The 20,015-nt window shown below is 33.1% G+C and overlaps 2 protein-coding genes across 3 annotated transcripts in view; both read left to right on the top strand.

The window, feature by feature from the left end:
- The first annotated feature begins 954 nt into the window (after positions 1-954).
- On the top strand, positions 955-7,152 carry LOC117115558. Its single transcript, XM_033259407.1, has 2 exons — positions 955-1,693; positions 5,486-7,152. Exons 1-2 carry the CDS (start codon positions 1,352-1,354, stop codon positions 5,759-5,761), a joined length of 618 nt encoding a protein of 205 aa, XP_033115298.1. The 5' UTR covers positions 955-1,351; the 3' UTR covers positions 5,762-7,152.
- Positions 7,153-14,418: 7,266 nt separating this feature from the next.
- LOC117115550 (ly6/PLAUR domain-containing protein 2-like) overlaps positions 14,419-20,015 on the top strand; it is a 20,184-nt gene continuing 14,587 nt past the window's right edge. The window contains exon 1 of one of the 2 annotated variants that reach the window (XM_033259396.1): positions 14,419-14,495. The gene's annotated coding sequence lies outside the window, so the exon portion shown is untranslated. Of the gene's footprint in view, positions 14,496-19,072; positions 19,092-20,015 lie in introns of those variants that run through there. The other variant, XM_033259398.1, reaches the window with a different exon arrangement.

Here is a 20,015-nt window from a genome sequence, read left to right as displayed (position 1 = left end):
GTCCCTGTTCATTGTAAATAGTGAAGTAGATATAGGCCTAATTTCAATATATATACTGTTTACGAAGATTTTAAGTGTTTTTATGGAGAACCACTCGACTGTCATTTGTTTCGCTTTTAGGTTAATCCCGTCGAGTTTTTAACAATTTACTATTTTTCTGTCTGTTTTTTTTATGTATTTTCTCGTTTCCGGATTGTTTTTCTGATGACAAAATAAATGAAATGAAATGGAATGGCTAGGTCTTTTTTGAACAAAGACACTCAAGTGAAAGTAATGTGGATTTATATTGCGGGGCATTCTAACCATGACGAGTATATAGGCCTATTGCGTTTTAACAAAATTATGCTTGATTTGTTGGGGGTTTTTTTTTCTAGTTTTTGAATAATAACCTTATTTGACATTTTACCTCAGCCTCAATTTGTTCTTATTTTATTCTTACTTAAGCAATTTTAGTGTAGGTCTATGTTGACTTTTTTTATACCTTGTTTCGTGAAACTTTGTTTTTAGAAATTTAATTTTTTAGATCGTCAGAGGAGGGCGGAAAATAAAAATAAAATGTTGTTTTCTTATTTAGCGAATGGTTTTGTCAAAACATCCAGTCGGAGGAGAAAATAAAGATAAAACTTAAACAGTGTAGTAATGGGATGGTTAAATGCTTTAAATTTATAATATGATTAGGAAGAAATATACGGTAATATCTTATTGATGGATTTTCAAGGCAGCGGCTGGCGTAATAAAAATAAAGATAAACTTTTATTTTTTTCTGAAAATTCCATTTTTCTTGGCGGCGGGTGGCTAACCGGACAAAAATAAAATTTTATTTTCATTCGAAATTATTATTGGCGGGCGGCGGGTTTGCTAAACAAGGTAGAAAGAAAGCCTCGCCTAGGGGAAACGTTCGCGTTTAAATAGCCTACTCTGTGGTAGAAATCTGCATGATAAGAGGGCCACCGTTCCGTTCTTTCTATATACAGTACCACGTCCTAAAGGTCTGAAATCTATAGAAAGTAGGGCCTATTCATCGTTAATTTATAGATAGGGGCCTATAATTGGCATGGTAATCGGCAGTGACGCAGGACAGGTGCGGTACAGTACCGTATTTTTGCCATGCATGGAGTATTGACCCATGCTGAGCCGAGCTCTTTCAGATTTTTGGATTCCCATTGTAGAATGGTAGAACCCATTCAAAGGAATCTCTTTTGGCTATTCTTTACCGCTGTCGTCAATAAAAGAATCCTTTAAGTTGCAAATCCAGATAAGTAGTTATATTGTAACAGTTTTAATAGGCCAGGTGTCAAAACCTGTAGGCCTAGGTTTCCTCTGTCAGAACGACGAAATACTGTAATCGACTATGGGGAGCTGTGCGGCAGTTCACTACAAAGTAGCTATTGTCCTTACTGGTGTAGTCACTCTTGTCATGCTTATTATTATGTGTATTGTATATGTACACCCGTATAACAAAACTAAGGACTTTGAGGAGGGTGAGTGTACCGTATTGTCGCACTACATCAAAATACTGTATGATAAAGAATGCAATTGTTATCAGGTGGACGATTCCTCATATTCTTCGACCACTTATTGCGACTACGGTGATTTTGAGTGCCTCAAAATATTTGTGTCATTTTTTGATAACCAGAGGAACAGAACAGCATTGTTGTATGAAAGTGACAAGTCATTTGCTAGTGACAGCGAGGTAAGTTTATAAGTAATTTACTACAGTATAGAAATATTAAAATGTGATACTGCCAGCCAGCCAGTTTGCTTAGTTAATTGTGAGGTCAGAGTTCATATATGAGTGAGTTCCATTTTTATCTCAATATCGAAACTGTTGTCTTCGCTTGCTCATCAGATCGAAATTTCAGAATATGGATGTCACTGTAAACACGTACCGTAGGGAAGGAAAGTTGATAGCACAGGAAATGGTTCTAATCGTAACCTCAGTCAGGCTGCTGTGGGTTGGCGAGAGCTGCCTTCCCCACCCACTTCCCAGTGCCAATATTTTTTTTCAATATTTCGAATCTTGTTCATCTTCAGTAATATCAGTTTGAAATTGTAGTTTAAAAATGGAATTGCTAATTACAATACATTGTTTTAGCAAAGTTTCTTGTACTTTGAACAATTTCAAGGGGGAAATACATGTTTTGCAATATTAGCCGCATAAAGTAACAAAAAGACACCTATAGAAAAGTGGAAGGTTCCATATAAAGAATGTGACCATGACCTTTTAAACTAAGTACTCTGTATTTCGTAACTTAAATGACAATGAATATTACATCATGAAATAACTATAACAACTCCCTGTCGAGAGGAAGCCGATAGTTAAAATCCAGTAGTGTAATAAGTAGTTTGATTTATATCAAGAAGGAAAAAGCTTTATATTTGAATATTTCTGTTTTCTTTTTAAAGGCATTTTGTACAGACACGAAATTGGGGGAGGGGTTACATAATAAATATTTGGGTGGGTCTCATGCTTGCGACCCCTTGTTTGAATCAGAGGCCCATATCCTACAATTTCAGTTTTTATAAATATGAATTTGTAGTGCATAGTTATACTATATTTTATCAAAAAAATTATTTTTATTTCATCTCATGCAACAGCGTAAATGCCAATAACAGGATGAATATTAAAGTACATTTAAAATTGCATAGTAAATTAATACAATCAAAATATATGATATTTATTTGTATGTATGTAGGTAGTGACATTTATAAAGTGCATAATTTAAAGATGGAACCTTTCTATTTACAGATGAATTAGGCCTAGTTATCAGAAATATTATATATTTTTATAATTTTTTTAAGCTTTTCATACTGAGAAACAAATGAAAAATTAGTGGTTTTCGTTTATGTCATTCTGTTAATATGTAACAAGAGTGTTGTTGAGTAATAATATGGTGATGGTAGTGGTTAGAGACACATTGTATAACGTGGTCTCTATGTGCTGTAGAGAAAACAAAAATAACATATTCTTGTTAAGTCAACTTAGCTAACATGTTAAAATATAGGCCTATAGGTATCCAAAACAGACTGGTTTGTCTCGCCTCCATGCCTGGAACAAATTATTACAGACGACATTCATCCACTAAATGAGCATTCATTTTAACAGATCAGGAAGGACTTTTCAACCCAATGTAAAAACAATAGATTTAAAAAACTCATTTTTGCTATATGCCTGTCATCTAATAAAGTAGGCCTATTTACCAGTCACATCTCTATAATAATAATACCGACAATCGTAATTTATGATCCATTTTATAACAATCCAACTCGTTTACCATTTCCTACTCCAGTTACATATCATTTAGATCTTCTTTACTGTATATACAGTATTATTATTGATTTATGCACTGTATGTTTTCAATATTTTTGTATTCCAAGGTCAGGAAAACAAATTTTAATTCAACTGTACTGTCTTGTATGTATATTTCAGTGAATCACAGGCGCTCGACTAATGACAATGTTGGCATCTGGCCTTAGCCTTTTCTATCAACAAAAAACTAAAATTAACAGAAAACAAGGACAAATTTAAAAGAAAGAAAAAGGTGTGATATGATAGGCCATAATTGTGTCAATGCGTGTCAACCTTCATTGCCGTTTGAAACCACTGCTTTTTGCTGCTAGATAATGCCGGTGAACTCTTGACCAAGAACAAGGGAGGGAATGAGCAATTGAATGTAGTGAATACTGTAACCCACGACGGTCGATGAAACTCGATTAGCATGTAAATCCCGTAGTGTGAGGCGCATTTTGTTTTTTCAACTCTCATGGTATACAGTATTTTATTCGAACATTCAAATATAAACAATACAAGAAATTGCAAATTGCAAGTGAAGTGCTGCGAAGTACAACTGCATATAAATGTTCTTCGAACAAAATTATTTATGCGAGTCAAGTGAAAATAATGAATAATAAAACTATAACAAATAATATGAGACACGACCCATTGTCTATATTAAAACACTTCTCATTGGGTAACAAAGTCGTAATTTTTCATTTTTGTCAAAAAGTGTCTATAGTGTGGTGAATTATGGTTTAGGTTTTTTCTAATAAAGTTTCAAAAATGTCTATGTATGTGGAAAATGTAGTTGATTACCAAATGTTACAATTTTTATTTTGAAGAATGCATGGTCTAGGAAGTGTACATTTTTTTTATGGGGCAAGTTTCCAAGGGCGGGTTTTCTAGGGGCGAGTTGACTGCCAAATAGTGTTGCCAAAGTGCGAGCCAGCGTGTTATTTGATCACAAGTGCGAGACATATCACAAGTGTGAGCCAGCGAGCCATGACGTCACGACAATAGATAGAGACGTTAGTCAGTTGTGCGAGGTATCGGCTGAGATTTGTGGAGTACAATTCAAAAAACAACTATATGTCTAATAACGAATTATTGTGATGTTAAATAGACAATAAGGCTAGGCCTATACCATCCTAGCTAGTCTAGACCTAGAGTAGATAAGGCTAGCGCGACATGCGGACGTTGGTACGAGTAGGTTAGTCTACAAACGTCGCCTAAAGTAATTGATTTTATTGGCTGCTTCGCAGCAACAAAGGTAAAAAGAATTGCCAAATATAACATTGTAGTAATAAGAACTAAATTGCGTTATATTTGTGCAGTACAGTATAATCCATAAAATACTGTATTATTATTATTATTATTATTATTATTATTATTATTATTATTATTATTATTTTATCTCAATTAAGTCAGTGTTTTCAATTCAATTTATTCAGATAACCTCCAGTAAGGAGAGACATACATAGACAATCGAAACAATAAAATTACATTAAAACCAAATTACATACGGTATGACAAACTGCAGTAGCCTTATGTCTGTCGCCCATGGTGTGTGTGTGTGTGTGTGTGTGTGTGTGTGTGTGTGTATATATAGTATACTGATTGGTAGGCGGTCCCACGTACGCATTGGTACAGAGGATGGGGTTCGCAGTGTGTTTGGATGATTGTGGTGTATTTCCAAGTATTTTTTCGCCAAAAAATCAACATTTTAACCAAAAAATAGGTTCTTATAAATATTTAATTTTCTTATTGATATACCAAGTGAGTCAATCACAATTGAATTGTTTGGTTTTCTACAGTGTGTTTTAGGTGTTTGGGATTTAGCAATACCATTTGATCCTACCATAATTACTTCACCCTCACAATTACACGCCATTTTAATTCTTAGCATAATTGCCATATTTACATAACTATGTATATAATATAGTATCTCAGTTTACAGTATTTAAACATTTGAAGATTAAAAAAAAAATATCATTTCTATTACTGAATTTTTTCAATGGGGCCATTTTTACCTACTTGTCATTTGGGACCATTTTTACTGGGGCCATTTTTTCCTGGGCCATTCTTACCTACATTCCTATAGAACCATTAATTGGTGACGGCATGGCCAGCGCTGACTTGTTAGCACGCGCACCTTTTTTACGTCCATGAACACGATTTTTTTAGGTTAATTTCTGTTTATTTTTACTGTGTAGTTATCCGGTGTGCGACACCTACGACCCAGATTATATTTATACAGCGACTGGTAAATATAAGGAAGATCAGGACTATCTTAACTTTCGTGACAAATACACAGAGACTGGGGCTAGCTTCTATTGTCACTATCACCCGGTGAAGGCAGAAGCAATAATACAACGTCTGGTAACCAAAAAACAAGCAATTTCAAGCACGTTGGGGACATTATGTGCAGGGGCGATTCTGATGGCGCTAATCGCACTGGCTTGTGTGATATGGAGAAGAAATTGATTGGAATACTGTTAGTTACTATTGCCGTCTTGATTCCATAAAATCACTACACACGCCATCGACAACAGTGGACAGTACGCAGTGTTACGACTGCACTGAAAACAATGTGAGTATAGCGATTGAATGGAAGGCAGACAAACGGGGGCCTGTAGTGGAGCTGCCGTATAGCTTGATGGAAAAGTCGTCTTTCCCAGGTCTGTAGGATGCAGTCCTATTATTTCCTGAACACCTTATTTCCTCACCACCAAAACTCATGAGCATTTTTATGATACTTTGTTTATAGCTCAGTGAAAAATTTGAACATCAATCGTTGTAGAAAGGGCAGTAGGCCTAATTTCATGAAATATTAGGTGTTCATTCGCACGTTATAATTGTAATGAAATTGAATTACTTATATTGTATGGATGGCGAACTCAGGGATGAATTTTGGCTGTAGGCCTATATAAGATGACTTATTTTAGAAAAACCACGTTAATGGGGCAAACTTAAGGTTCGCTAGTGATAACATTCGAATACACTCTACCAGTCTAGTCATAAAAAAGCAATGTGATACAAAGGTTTTGCTAATCATAATGAGAAAATGGGTCTCCTAATCATATGTAAGAATGGGGAGCCCACAATCCCTCGAGGACAAAAAAACCCCTATGTAATAATTACTGATTATGACTGTAGATTAAAAAATTCATGAGATTCTGAGGGCGTCAGTCCCTGGACCCATTTCGGGGGGGGGGGGCCTCCTAGCCCCTCCCACTTATTTCCCCTTCATGACTAGCGAACCTTTTTCGTATATTATACTAGCTAGTGAACTTAAAGTTTATTTATGAAAGCGAATCTATTTGTTACGATGAGTAACGCTTATGTAAGATAGCCTTATGTAACACTATTACCGGTACATCAGAACAAAAACACACAGTACTTCTAAGAAATACAATTTTTGAGCATGATGTAGTTCACTGCGTAGACGACAGCTCACGTTCAGTAATTTTTTATATAGTCAAGTACTGTCTGTGTTTTTTTTACTGATTTAATCCTTATGTCTAGTTAACTTTGTTTAAAAATTATTGATATTAACCTTATAAATAATTGCCTTTGTGAGCCCTCTTTGGGCCCAATCTATTTTGAATTCTTGGGTCCGCCACTGAAAAGCGAACATTATGAATAGCGGATTAACATTTACATGATCCAAAAACTCACTGGAGTCATAGTATAGAGCCAATGCGTTTTGATAGATATACCTTAGATTACTAAAATGAGACTGACGCGTAGGCTTACTACTAACCAAGTGTTATATTATTTGTGTAAAAACTAATATGAGTGTTGAGTGTCTTATTTTTATATAAAGCCTATTCGTATAATATATCTGTTTTGCAATAAAATTACATAGTAAAGAATGCAGGAACTTCAGTAATTTTTATTATTATGTTCTGTAGGCCTACTGCAATTTATACCATGTAAACACACACTTCAACAGATTCCTCAAATATTTTAAGCCTGGTATGTAGCTGGTACCCGCAGTAGGCCTACGCAGTATACTGATTGGTAGGCGGTCCCACGTACGCATTGGTACCGTACCGACGCGTACCTGGTTCCTATGCAGCGACATCTGCGATTCTAATATCTTTTTCTGGGTGCTAGCGGGAAAGCGGATGCCTGGATAACCTTCAAATAGAATCAATTTCCAATTTATTTGGAAAATCCGTGGCTCTCACAAAGGGAAGCATCCAATTTGACAATTTCAACAAAATAAAGGAATTATGTATCTCCTAATCAAACTACTTTAAATGTTAAAATTATTTAAAAACTTTTGAATGTTTAAATGAAGGATTTATGAAGGATAATAATAATGCAGCACAAGAAAAATCACCAACGTTCTACTCATCCAAAAAAAAAGTCAAAACAAAAACAATATAAAACGGTTTATGAATATCTGGGTATAAGTTTGGGTCATCTACAGTACAGTAGCAGCTTCCTGACTTGCTTTTCTGACCACCTAAAGAGCCAAGAAGTCTGTATTTATGTTACCTCTTTGTGACTCATTCATCTGGAAAATTTTGTAAGATGGGGGTTAGACGACTTGCTGACTTCATTTCTTTTATAATGAGAATAGGATTAAAGGTAATAATCGTTGTTACCATGTGATTGTGACTTAGATACGGAAGCCGTCTTAATAAAATACACCGTTGTTGTTGATATCTACTAAACCCGTATTTTCAATTCAATATAATTAATATTTATTTGACAACGACATATAACGATAACAACATTTAAAGGGTACGGTAACTTTGCATAACTTAGGATGTTGGTGTAACCAGGGAGTTAAAATGATTCCCTGCTATAAATTGCCTTGATTTCCTTTTATGTTTTTTTGTTCCATGAATCCCAATTCATTTCAGTGAACATCTGTGCAGTGAGAATGTGCCATGATCCGAGTGACACAGTTTTCTTTGGGCCTTCAAGTTTATTTATTAACCCCTTCCGGAGGCACAGCTGGGCGTATTCAAGAACGGACGCACTACGAATTCGTCTTCATTTAAATTTCTTTTAATTGTGTGATACATTGGAAACGTACATAAACATTATAGCTGGATTTTACAAATGAACTGTATACCAGCTTTAAGGACAGTGATGAAACATACATACAAACAAAGAGTGAAAGAGTATTATTATTATTTACAATCATCTCACTACAATGCACTGGAACGTCATTTAATGTATAATAGAAGGAGGTGTGGTAGGGGGGGGGGAGGTTGTGTGGAGTAGATGGGAGCATTACTGAATCAAGCATGAATTGTATACCTTTTATGTGTATGTGTACACAAATGTATTGTTTTATTGTATTTTTTAATTTTAAGTTCATTACCTAATTCCTCAGTTTTATTTTAGTTATTGTATAGTTCTTACTAATTATGTTTTATTAGTATTAAGTGTACTTTAATTAAGTGACTCATTGTATTGCATTTAATTTGTGTGCCGCCGATCTAAAGTCGTACGTATGTTCACAAAGTAAAAACAAACCAAGATCTACAGTACTACTGTCTGTAGGCCCTTATAAAAATAGGCCTGCAAAAACCACTAATAAATGAAACATTATCATTCTAACTAATGTACAGTAATGAAATGAAATAAAATATCAAAATCATCGCTAAATATATATACATATGGAAAACATCGAATATGCCAATATTGTATATTGTAAATATTTCGTCCGTACATTACACTTATATTATATCCAAAGCAATTGATAATTATACAATGAATAAAAATACATAATTTAATAATATTAATAGAGATTAGAATGATAGTGATAATAAAGATAATAATAATATTAATGATGATTGTTTCAAACAATTGTTTCAAATTCAGGGAATGGTTAATATGATATTGAAGTTTCTGACATTTATTGACACGTAACAGATAGAAATGGAAAACTTGGCTGGAAATAATGCTGGTATGTCGCAAGGGTATACAGTAGGCAGGTTAATGTATCGTTGACATTTATGTTGTCAGTAGACTGAACGACTACTTGTTTTAATAAATGAATAATAATAATAATAATAATAATACTTATTTTAAAAACGCTTTTTTTAGCAGCGGCACACATCACATCGATGGTGCATTCACAGTAAAACCTGTCTCTTATACACATCTAGATGTGTATAAGAGACAGCCGGGTATGATTAGGAAGAATTGAGAGAACAATTCCCTTACGTACCACCTCCTTGCGTATCCGATGGAGGAATTAGTTTAGTTCCTCCATGCTTATACAGGTGTAACAGTTTAATCAGAGTAGCCATTCCCTGGACATGAATTACTTAATGGAAATAAAAATTAAAAATGAGATACAGAATGGTGGAGAAAAGGGTGGTTACGCCCCCTTTCCCCCAGTTTTTAAATATTCAAATATCTGTATCTCATTAACCGTCAAATATGCTTTTAGTAATCAGTTATGCAACATATGGAAAAAAAAGAAAAAAAATTTACTCCGGAATCTGTCTTTAACTGTAAAACAATCAAGTAACAAAATAAATACGTTAACAAAATAAATACATTATAAATATAAAATTGAGATAGGTGGTCAGTTAAGGATATTTAATGTAAAATAATATTCTAATATTTTTTTAAATATAAATGTAAAATATATTTAATACAAAAGAAACATGAAACATTAAGAAACTTAGCAAATACAGTTAACCTAAATATGATATGTAATACATTAATCTAAATCTGATATGCAATGATTAAAAATACCTTCTTTAATAATATTCTTCTTATATAATATTCTAGCTTTAATTAATATACCTTACTATACTATTTCCTGCACCCCATCCACCCCTGTGGTCAATCCTTTTCACACCTTCTTCTAGATTTAATCCCTTTAGCCCATTCATGGTCAACCAATTCTTGTAATAAGATAACTTTTCATTTTAATTGCCGTGTTTGTATAATCCAAAGAGTCTTGAGTTGGTGATCGAATTATTAACCATCTGTACTTTCTGGCATACACTGACTCTGTATGTTGTAGTTTTATTTTATACCCGTTACATTTAATAATGAATGTTCTGACCAAGGAGGTATAAAAATTGTTCTGACATAGTAATTCTTTCTTATGACCAGACATAGTAAGCCCAGGTATTAGCCTATGAGTTGCAAGATGACGTAGTGGGATCTCTATGTGCAGTGTGTCTGAATAGTTAAGAGAGTGGCGGATCCGGAGGCATGAGAGTAAAAATGGTATACAAACTTTGTGCCTTCCTCAATTTACCACCTTATGCCAATCACCCGTGGCTATCGTCCCTCATTTTTATAACGCTCTCATCAGCTCTCCTCTTGTTAAAGGGGAAATCCTGAGCTAAAATCTATATCATAAAGTGTTTAATGTCTGTTACTGACGTATCCAATCCATACTCCGTAATTCTCTTTGAATATCCCTATAATACGTCAATGGTTAATATAAGCGTATCATCAAAATACTATTTTATCCGTGATCCTCATAATAATTAAAAGGCTTAATTTAAACACATTGGTAGCTCTTGGTCTTTAAGGATGTACTTTAGTTTGTCGAACTTAGCCGAGGCTAGGTGTGTTCGTCGATTTACATCTTCAATTGTTCCATTCTTCAAGCAGATCTTTCCAAGGTAGACGTAATCGTCATTACATTTGTTTTGCTGAAATTTATCATCAAGTCCTGCTTTAACGCTCTCCTTTTGTAAGTCGTGTAAGGTGTACGGTAAAAATGGCCCCGGAAAAAATGGCCCCGGAAAAAACGGCCACGGTAAAAATGGCCCTGGTAAAAATGGCCCTAAATGAAAGGTAGGTAAAAATAGCCCAAATAATAAAATTCTGTATTAAAAATGATTTTTTTTTAAATCATCGTATGCATTTTTTTAAACTGAAATAATTTAGTTTTTAAAAGGAATCTAACATCATATAAATTGCCATTTACATTTTACTTTTTGCAGAAATTACATATTCAATGATAAAATATTAAAAGATAAAAAAAAAAGCCATGAATAACACTTTTTTATTTTTTTTCCATTTAAATGTAAAAAATTAGCAACAACAAAATCAATAAATCAACATAAATCATGCATTTATTAATACTAAAATAATTTATTTGTGGCCAATTTCAAGGAAGCGGAATTATAATTTTCCAGAAATTCAATCCGGGTATTGGTAAACCCCACAAACAATGAGTTTATATGAGCATCAAATTATTATTTTTCTTTTTTTTTTTTTTAGAAAAAGAGAGTTCTACAATCGTAATTAAAGGGTTTTGATGGGGTTCGCAGTGTGTTTGGAGGATTGTGGTGTATTTGCAAGTATTTTTTCACAAAAAAAAACAAAAAAAAAACATTTTAACCAAAAAATAGGTTCTTATAAATATTTAACTTTCTTATTGATATACCAAGTGAGTCAATCACAATTGAATTGTTTGGTTTTCTACAGTGTGGTTTAGGAGGTTTTTGGGATTTAGCAATACTGTACAATTTTATCCTACCATAATTACTTTACCCTCACAATTACACGCCATTTTAATTCTTAGCATAATTGCCATATTTACATAACTATGTATATAATATAGTATCTCAGTTTACATTATATAGTATAGTTTTAGGCACTTAAATTTACTATTCCTTATAATTATTCAGTTTACTTATATTTGATTAACAAATACTTCTTTGAAGTAACTCTAAGCAGAACATTTGTTGAAGTAAAGTAAGCCTCCATTTTCCCATACATGAACTTGTCATTCAAAACAATTGATCGACATGCTTTAACTACTGTTTATTTGCACTGTTTATAACATGTAGTTATTTCATTTGATACTAAACAAAAGTGAATTTTGTAGTTATCTATGAGTTGCATATTTTGGTAGTTGAAGCACTCTATGTCATTCCTCTACTTTGTTAGTGGAATAACGTTTTTAAAACTTATTTCAACTATCAAAAAATGTTCAATGGCCCTTGTTTTCTGATAATCTCTCAGTACATTATTTGCATCTGCTGTGTAACTGTATTTGTTATTGATTCAATTCTTGCTTATTACAGTATTTAAATATTTGAAGATTTAAAAAAAATATCATTTCTATTACTGAATTTTTTCATTGGGGCCATTTTTACCTACTTGTCATTTGGGGCCATTTTTACTGGGGCCATGTTTACCAGGGCCATTTTTTCCTGGGCCATTTCTTACCGTACACCTATATGATGTTACAGATTTCTGTTCGATGCTAGAGATGTGCTGGTGAATCTAATGGATTCATCCTCATCCCACCATATAGATAAATGTTATTGTTGTAATGACCTTAAGCGGCCTTTGCTGAATTTTGTCAATGATACACGTATTGTGATTATAGTCTAGACAGTAGGCCCGGACACCATATTGTTCAATTGGACGAAGCCTATCGTTGTTTAACAAGTACAGTAGATTATTGGGTTACACACGATTATATTGCATTCTATATTTATTTATTACCAATGTCAAATTGTCAAATATCTTTTTTATTTTACGTATTCCTGTTTTGTGTCTCTAGCATACATGTATGTACTGTTCACTACAATAATTGGTGTAGTATTACGGAGCTCTGTCGTTCGCAATCTCATTTGCAATAATGGTTTGGCTTAATAATCTTTCCTCATGATTAATCGGGGACGATAAACTGCTATGCTCAGATGGTGTTCAATTTTGGCGTTAGGTGGTTTTTTAAAGGGTGGGTGGCGTTAGGTGGTTTTTAAAGGTGGGTTGTTAAAGCGCTTATATGTTTTGTGTCGTGTATTGGGCCGCTTTTTGTTACAAATTGTGTGGCCTTTTTTCAATATAAGTACCGGCCACACACGCACACACCTTGAGCAATACTGCAGTGGATTTGCGCGCTTTATAAACCTTATTATTATTATTATTATTATTATTATTATTATTATTATTATTATTATTATTATTATTATTATTACACATACTTTCCGTCGACCACGATTCTTTTTTTTTTTAGAGTGGATGGGGGGGGGGGGGTTCAAAAACATCTCAGCCGAATGTTTCACCCCTGGATCCCAGATGGCCTGTCACACATCGTTTTCGTGAAAATGTAGGATACTTGTTAGAAAACATTTTTTTTAGGCAGTAACATACATTTTGTAAATAAGAAAACAGATGCTGAAATTGCTTCAAAAATATGAACAAAATAAGAACAAATTGAGGTTGACTTAAAATGTCAAATGAGATTTTTATTTTAAAAAACTATAAAAAAAACAAAACAAAAAAAACAAAACAATAAAAGCCCCACCAAAACAAGCTAGTCACATACCATACAGACCGTAAAATTCTTGGTCGTAATATTTGTTATTCTGTACCTTATATACGTAGGTGTGATAAGGGAGATGTTTGGATTACAGTATACCCTTTATAAATAATACTGTGCACTAATATACAATTTGTTTGTTATTTCTGTTGTTTATACTGCATTGTGTAAATTGTATTGTACATTTGTTTGGCTGAATAGTAAAGAATGAATGAATACTGCTGAAAGAAATAATTTTCTATCATTAAGACAACATAAGAACATTTTACAAGATGCAAGATACAAGTCAACTTTATTGTCAACAAATAAATTCTGAGATATTTTTTGTACATAACATAGAATCTTTTATAAATGTGATAAATGTCAATTAAAAATTCCCTACTAAATATAAATTGGAGTTTGTGCAGTTACGTTCCTTAATTTTGATTAAATTAAATAAATTACAAGCAATGTACAATGCCGAATGTCATTTGAGCTTGAAATTGGCAAAAAAATAAGAACACTGATCTGGGCAAAATTTTAATGGTTCCTATTTTAAAAAGTGTATTTCTCCTCACAGGCCTATATCTACTCAGGCGCTAATGCACTTTCATCTATTCATTTTTAGAACTATCTCTCATTGTCGTTGAACGCAGTGTCTATGCTTCCGCTGAGGCGTAGCATTATCGAGAGGCTATGCTTATGTCAAATGCTACAAGCATAGCCTATACCAATACTCAGTGGCGGCGACAAAATATGCAAGATATTCTACACCCGACTGACATTTCTATATCTTTCTCGAATATTGCTATTGGTTGGCTTGGTTCAACGTCATTCTGCAATTAGCATACAGTACCTGCTTCCTCTCGTTTTCAATCGCTCTGCCAATTCCCGCTTCATCATCATTTTGCTTCTTCGCATACGATCGTTCGGCAGCAAGGAAATTTTACCCCGCTAGTCGTAAGTCTAAACTTTAATTTATTTAGCAATTCGTTTTATTAGGTTTATATGTACGGGTTGTTAATAGAACAAACTCAATAAATAAATTATTATGAGTGATGGAGTTTTAAAGTCTTCTTTCGTTACTCTCATTCTGATCTTGCAAATTCCAAGGATACATGATACGCTTTCTATTAATTAGAGCCATTGTTCTACTAATATTTTAACTTCTTATTTTTTAATGTAATCTAATTTAAACATAATCGGCAGAGTACTTAACTATCTGAAAATCATGGAATGTAAATTCAAGGCAAAAAATAATTTCAGTATTTAAATATTCAGTTCATATAAAAATATATTATGCGTGCCACGCCCTAGGATCGCGTCATGTTATTGGCCGAACGGATACTTGATCCGTGCTACTTTTTGTTTAAACAAATATATACACTTTTTTTTTATAAGAACTAGTAAAATTTTGCCGAGGCTCAGTGTTCTTATTTTTTTGCCTATTTCAGGCTCATAATGTTCTTAATTTACAAATTACATACTTTTTTCAAAACAAAGATAGAAAATTATTGTACAGCTGTTTATTAGTGTACTGTATTATTATATGGTATACGTCAAACCCAATGCTGCTACTGTATATGACAGCTTGATTTGTTGGTTTTTTCTATTTAAAAAAATAAAACTTATTTCACATTTTACCGCAGTTTTACCTTACCTTATTTTGTTCTTATTTTGAGCCATCTCAGCCTCAGTGTTCTTATAAAAAAAGTGTAATGTCTTAGTAGTTTTGTAAGTAAGTTGTTATTATTGTTATTATTATTATTATGTTATTTTTGATTTTATTCCTGTACGTTTTTGTAGTAGTAGTAGTAAGTAGTTGTAGTAAGTAGTTGTAGTAAGTAACACTGTAGTAGTAGTAGTAGTAGTAGTAGTAGTAGTAGTAGTAGTAGTAGTAGTAGTAGTGGTAGTAGTAGTAGTAGTAATTAGTAGTAATAGTAGTAGTAGTATTTGTTGTTGTTGTCAGTGGCAGATCCAGGATTTCGAAATAGATACAGATGGAGGGTTTATATCACCTCAGTCCCACCATCATGGTCGGGCTGAGGTAAAAAAAAATATGATTGTTCATTCATTCATTTAGTACTTTATTTAGGAACAAATTTCCATACAACATACAACAAATAAACTTGTATTATGGCCAGAAATGACACTCTCAGACTTATATAATATATATATTTTTCGTTTTTTTGTTTTTTTTTTTCCAATTGTTTATTTTAGAGGATTTGGTTTGCTGGTGATAAATGATTTTTAGGCTCATAACGGATACGGGTTTACGGTTGACCTTCCTCAATTAACTTGGTAGTGTGAATTGGATTGTATTAGTAGAGATACTGTAGGTCGTTTCCATCAATGAGGTATAAAAAAATGTCCTCCATGTTTCCAGTTACCACTTTCAGTGAAGGAGACAGCTCCGTAAAACATTTGATTATTGTTGCAGGCCAGATATTTTTCTGAACGAGGGAAGCGTCTAGCCATAGAGAAAATAGAATGGTCTCTATGGTCTAACGAAGCTACAATATTATTGGTTGACAGCAAGGAGCATGCATAATTCACATAGGCCTATCCGTGATACTGCACTGGGCCTAACATTAAAGTATAGCGTGCAGCAACGTGACCACTGCTGCGGTATTTACCCAAAATCTTGGGTATTTTGAATTGGTCTTGCTTGGGTTCTTGAATATTACGTTCAAATCCTTGGGTAACCTTAAATATTTTTGTCAGTCTATGACATAGAGGAAGAATTAAGAAGTAACAAAGAATGCTTCAGTCCATTTAAGTAAGCAAAACTCTACGAAGTTCACATAACATTGTTAATTGACTGTTAATTGCTATAAACATGGGAATTGTTTATTCGTGATTTGCGTTGTCATTGTTCCTACTAATTAATGCATTACATAATAAAATTTGGTCACTGATCTACTGATAACACTACTGGCCGACTGAGGGCGTATTTTCTATCTGTATTATCACCTCATGAATATAAATTTTAATAATTAACACAAACAATTACAATAAAAAAGGGTTTATAGATTAAACTAAAAGGGAAACATACATGCGAAAATCACATTTTTAAAATTTCAATGCTTTTTTTTTGGAAGCTTGGGTAGTTTTGGGCAATTTTGTTGAATACCAGGAGGAACATGCATAATCGATGTGACAAGAATTAGGGCAGAACTTAGAATTTTTCGTGAATGAAAATCTAAGATAAGATAAGATAACTTTATTGTTCCACAAGGGAAATTCTTCTGCTCGTCATCACATACAGTATTATATTAAAAAATGTAAAACAAATATAAAAACATACAAACAGTCACTATAGAAAATATAACAATATACAAGTAAAATACAATGACTACCATCGATAAAATAATAGAATTACAATCTATAGAGAAATTTAAGCCTTGAGATATTCTTTTTCAGAATTGATCAGGGCACACATCAAAATAACGGTGCGTTCACTTAATTTACAATTTATAAAAGAAAAACATACAACATCAATTAGACCACAGATAAAGAAGAGACTAAAAATACATTACAGGCCTAATTTAAACAAAATACGAGATAAAAAAAAAACGTAGATAAATTTACTGTTATTTTATTCCTCCATGGTTCTAGCAGCCAATGCCATTTTAATTGGCTAAAACCCCGGAAACCTGTCCATGACCTTTGTGCGAACTGTCTACTGTGACTGATCATCAGACGAGACCGGACTGTTGTCTGACTTTGTGTATTGTATCACCATAGCATTACTTATTGATGGATGATATAATATAATTAGCCTACTAAGAAACCATATTTCTCGAGATAATTGCATATTCCAATAGACAAAGTATTAAAAAACATGCGAAGTTTTAATAATTGTAGGTTTTGTGTGGATTAGGAGGATTAGTTAGGATTTTATATTGATGTTTAATATTTAATGGTAGTAAGGTATAGCACCTCCTAGTTTTAAAAATATGTTATGTTTAGTTGTATTATTACATGTTCTATTACCGGTATATTATATCATAATATATACATTATTATATTATATACTATATGTTGGTACAGTTATATTATTACTGTACTTGTATAATTACATGTTCAGTTGATTTGAAGATTCATAAATATTGAATGGATTCAATTCAGTTGACTAATGTAAGGTGTTTATTTTCATATTTCATGGATTATATATTTTAATCGTAAAGATAATTGGTAAGTGATAATTTCATTTATAATCAATTTAATATTCGATGTATTATCGCTTTTTAACTTTTATGCTGACGAGATTCGTTAGATTCCGAAAAGAGCAAATGATTAAACGAATAAATGATGAATGTATGGATGGATAGTAGGGTGGGTTGATAGGTGACTGGATGATGGATAAATGACTAATGGATAGAGAGATGGACAAGTGGTTGACTCGGCACTAGGGTTTTTTTCAGCATACGAAGTAGAAGAGTTTGCCGAGTGGCTAACTCGGCATAAACTCGTAGGACGATTCGAGAAGATCGGGGATAATTCGTACCTACTCGTAGTAGCTCTGAACTCGTGGCTTAATTTTGAACATGTTCAAAATTAATGCTACGAGTTGACTACTCGTAGTAAACGCGAAGGACTCGTAGGTAACTCGTATGAGTACTCAGGGTACTCCAACCTAACTCGTACATTACTCGGGATACTCGTTGGCGGGATACTCGTTTTGTAATCCACGAGTTTGGTGCGAGCACCCCGAAACGATTACAAGTTAAGTACGAGCGCACAGAGTTGGTTACGATCACCAGGAACATTTGATCGGGATGCTCGTACTTAACTCGTATCTAATTCGGTAAAAACTCGTTACGCTCGTAATAATCCCGTAAAGCTCGTAATAATAATAATAATAATAATAATTATAATAATAATAATAATAATAATTTATTCGGAAACTACACTTTTGAAACAGTGGCACACTTCACATGATAAGGTGCGTCCAAAAATAATACTTCAAACAGAATACAGTCCACCATGGACGCATTTTTAAGATCAAGTGAACAAAAAAAATATACATATGATAGAAAACCAAATGTAGGTAACATGAATTAGGATTACACAGTAACATGATTAACACCTAATATGTTAACAATAGCACAGTATATTGCGCATGGAGGAGCTAGAATACGATACGATACGATTTATTGGGTTCACTTTTAGATCAATGGCACCCATCACTTAGATGGTGCACCCATTAACAGTATAAAATATAAGGAAAGGAAAGCAAAAGACAGTTCAAAAACAACAAAAGGATAAATAGCATAACAAAAACAAAACCAAGCAATTTACAGTAAAGTTTTACCCTTATTAGTATATCTAAAAAAAAAATCTTACTAAAATATAGTAAGGAAACTGAATGAAACACACTGAGCTGCACAACAACCTGTACTTAGAAGTCATGTGAAGTTACCGGATTATGTATTTATTTTATTTATTTATTAATTTTCTTTTTCTACGGACCAGGGCAGAATCAAAGTCAAATTCAGTATAATATTACAGGTTCTTGTACAGCTCATTGCGTTTCATCCAAGCAATATAAAGGTATTTTTTACAATATTTGTCTAAGATAAAACTTGCATCATTGTAATCAGAATCAACCAAATTGTATTTAAGAGGAAATTCATTATGGATAGACAGGTCATCAAAGAAAAGATGGTGTCTAAAATTTGCTAAACTTGAAGTAAACATATCCCAAAATATATCAAGTTGTATTCATTAAGTTCCTTTTTAAGTTCCTGGAAAATTGTATCTCTAATATTGTTAAATGTACATCATTCAAAAACAAAGTGATCTACTGTTTCTTTACAACCACTTTTACATAATTTGCAAAGACCTGTGTTTATAGTTGACCAGGCTTCTTTGCGACCTTCTAAATCAAGCGAGTTTGATCGAGCTTTAAATTTAAGAGCCACTTCTGAAAAGTTACATTTGTCAAGGAGGTATACAGTAACTCAAGATTTGGTTTAGATGTAGTCATTAAGTGACGACTTCCTTTGAGCATGATCAAACCTGTTTGATTTATCATATATATTATTCATTTCTTTAAAATCTTTAGTCAGTGTATGTGATAAGTTAAGATTGAAACTATCTAATAAATTACAATTACTGAGACTTTTCTTAATATTATTTAACCATTGCCATTTTGAAACATCATAAACTTGAAATATAGCTAAAAAAGTAATCTTGGCCACCTATGATCTTCCATGTTTTTAAGTCTATTAAAGTATGTAATTCTAATGTTTGTCTGGATGGATTCTACAGAATTCCATCCTAGATCACCATAAAGGGCCTCCTTAGCAACATTTCTTGGGATTTTAGTAAAAATCTCGCCATTTGGTATTGAAGGTTTTCAATACGGTCAATTGATGTTTTACTGTTGGTAAACCAGACACTACATGCATAGTTGATTGTGGGAAGACCGATTGTCTTCCAAAGTAGGTCACCATAAAAAATTCTATTAAAATC

This window comes from Anneissia japonica, unplaced genomic scaffold (genome assembly GCF_011630105.1).
Source record: "Anneissia japonica isolate Jap-2015-1 unplaced genomic scaffold, ASM1163010v1 scaffold284824_len513422_cov204, whole genome shotgun sequence".
Classification (NCBI taxonomy): Eukaryota; Metazoa; Echinodermata; class Crinoidea; order Comatulida; family Comatulidae; genus Anneissia; species Anneissia japonica.
Note: the sequence above shows the minus strand (reverse complement) of the source record. Positions and strands in the feature narration are given on the sequence as shown.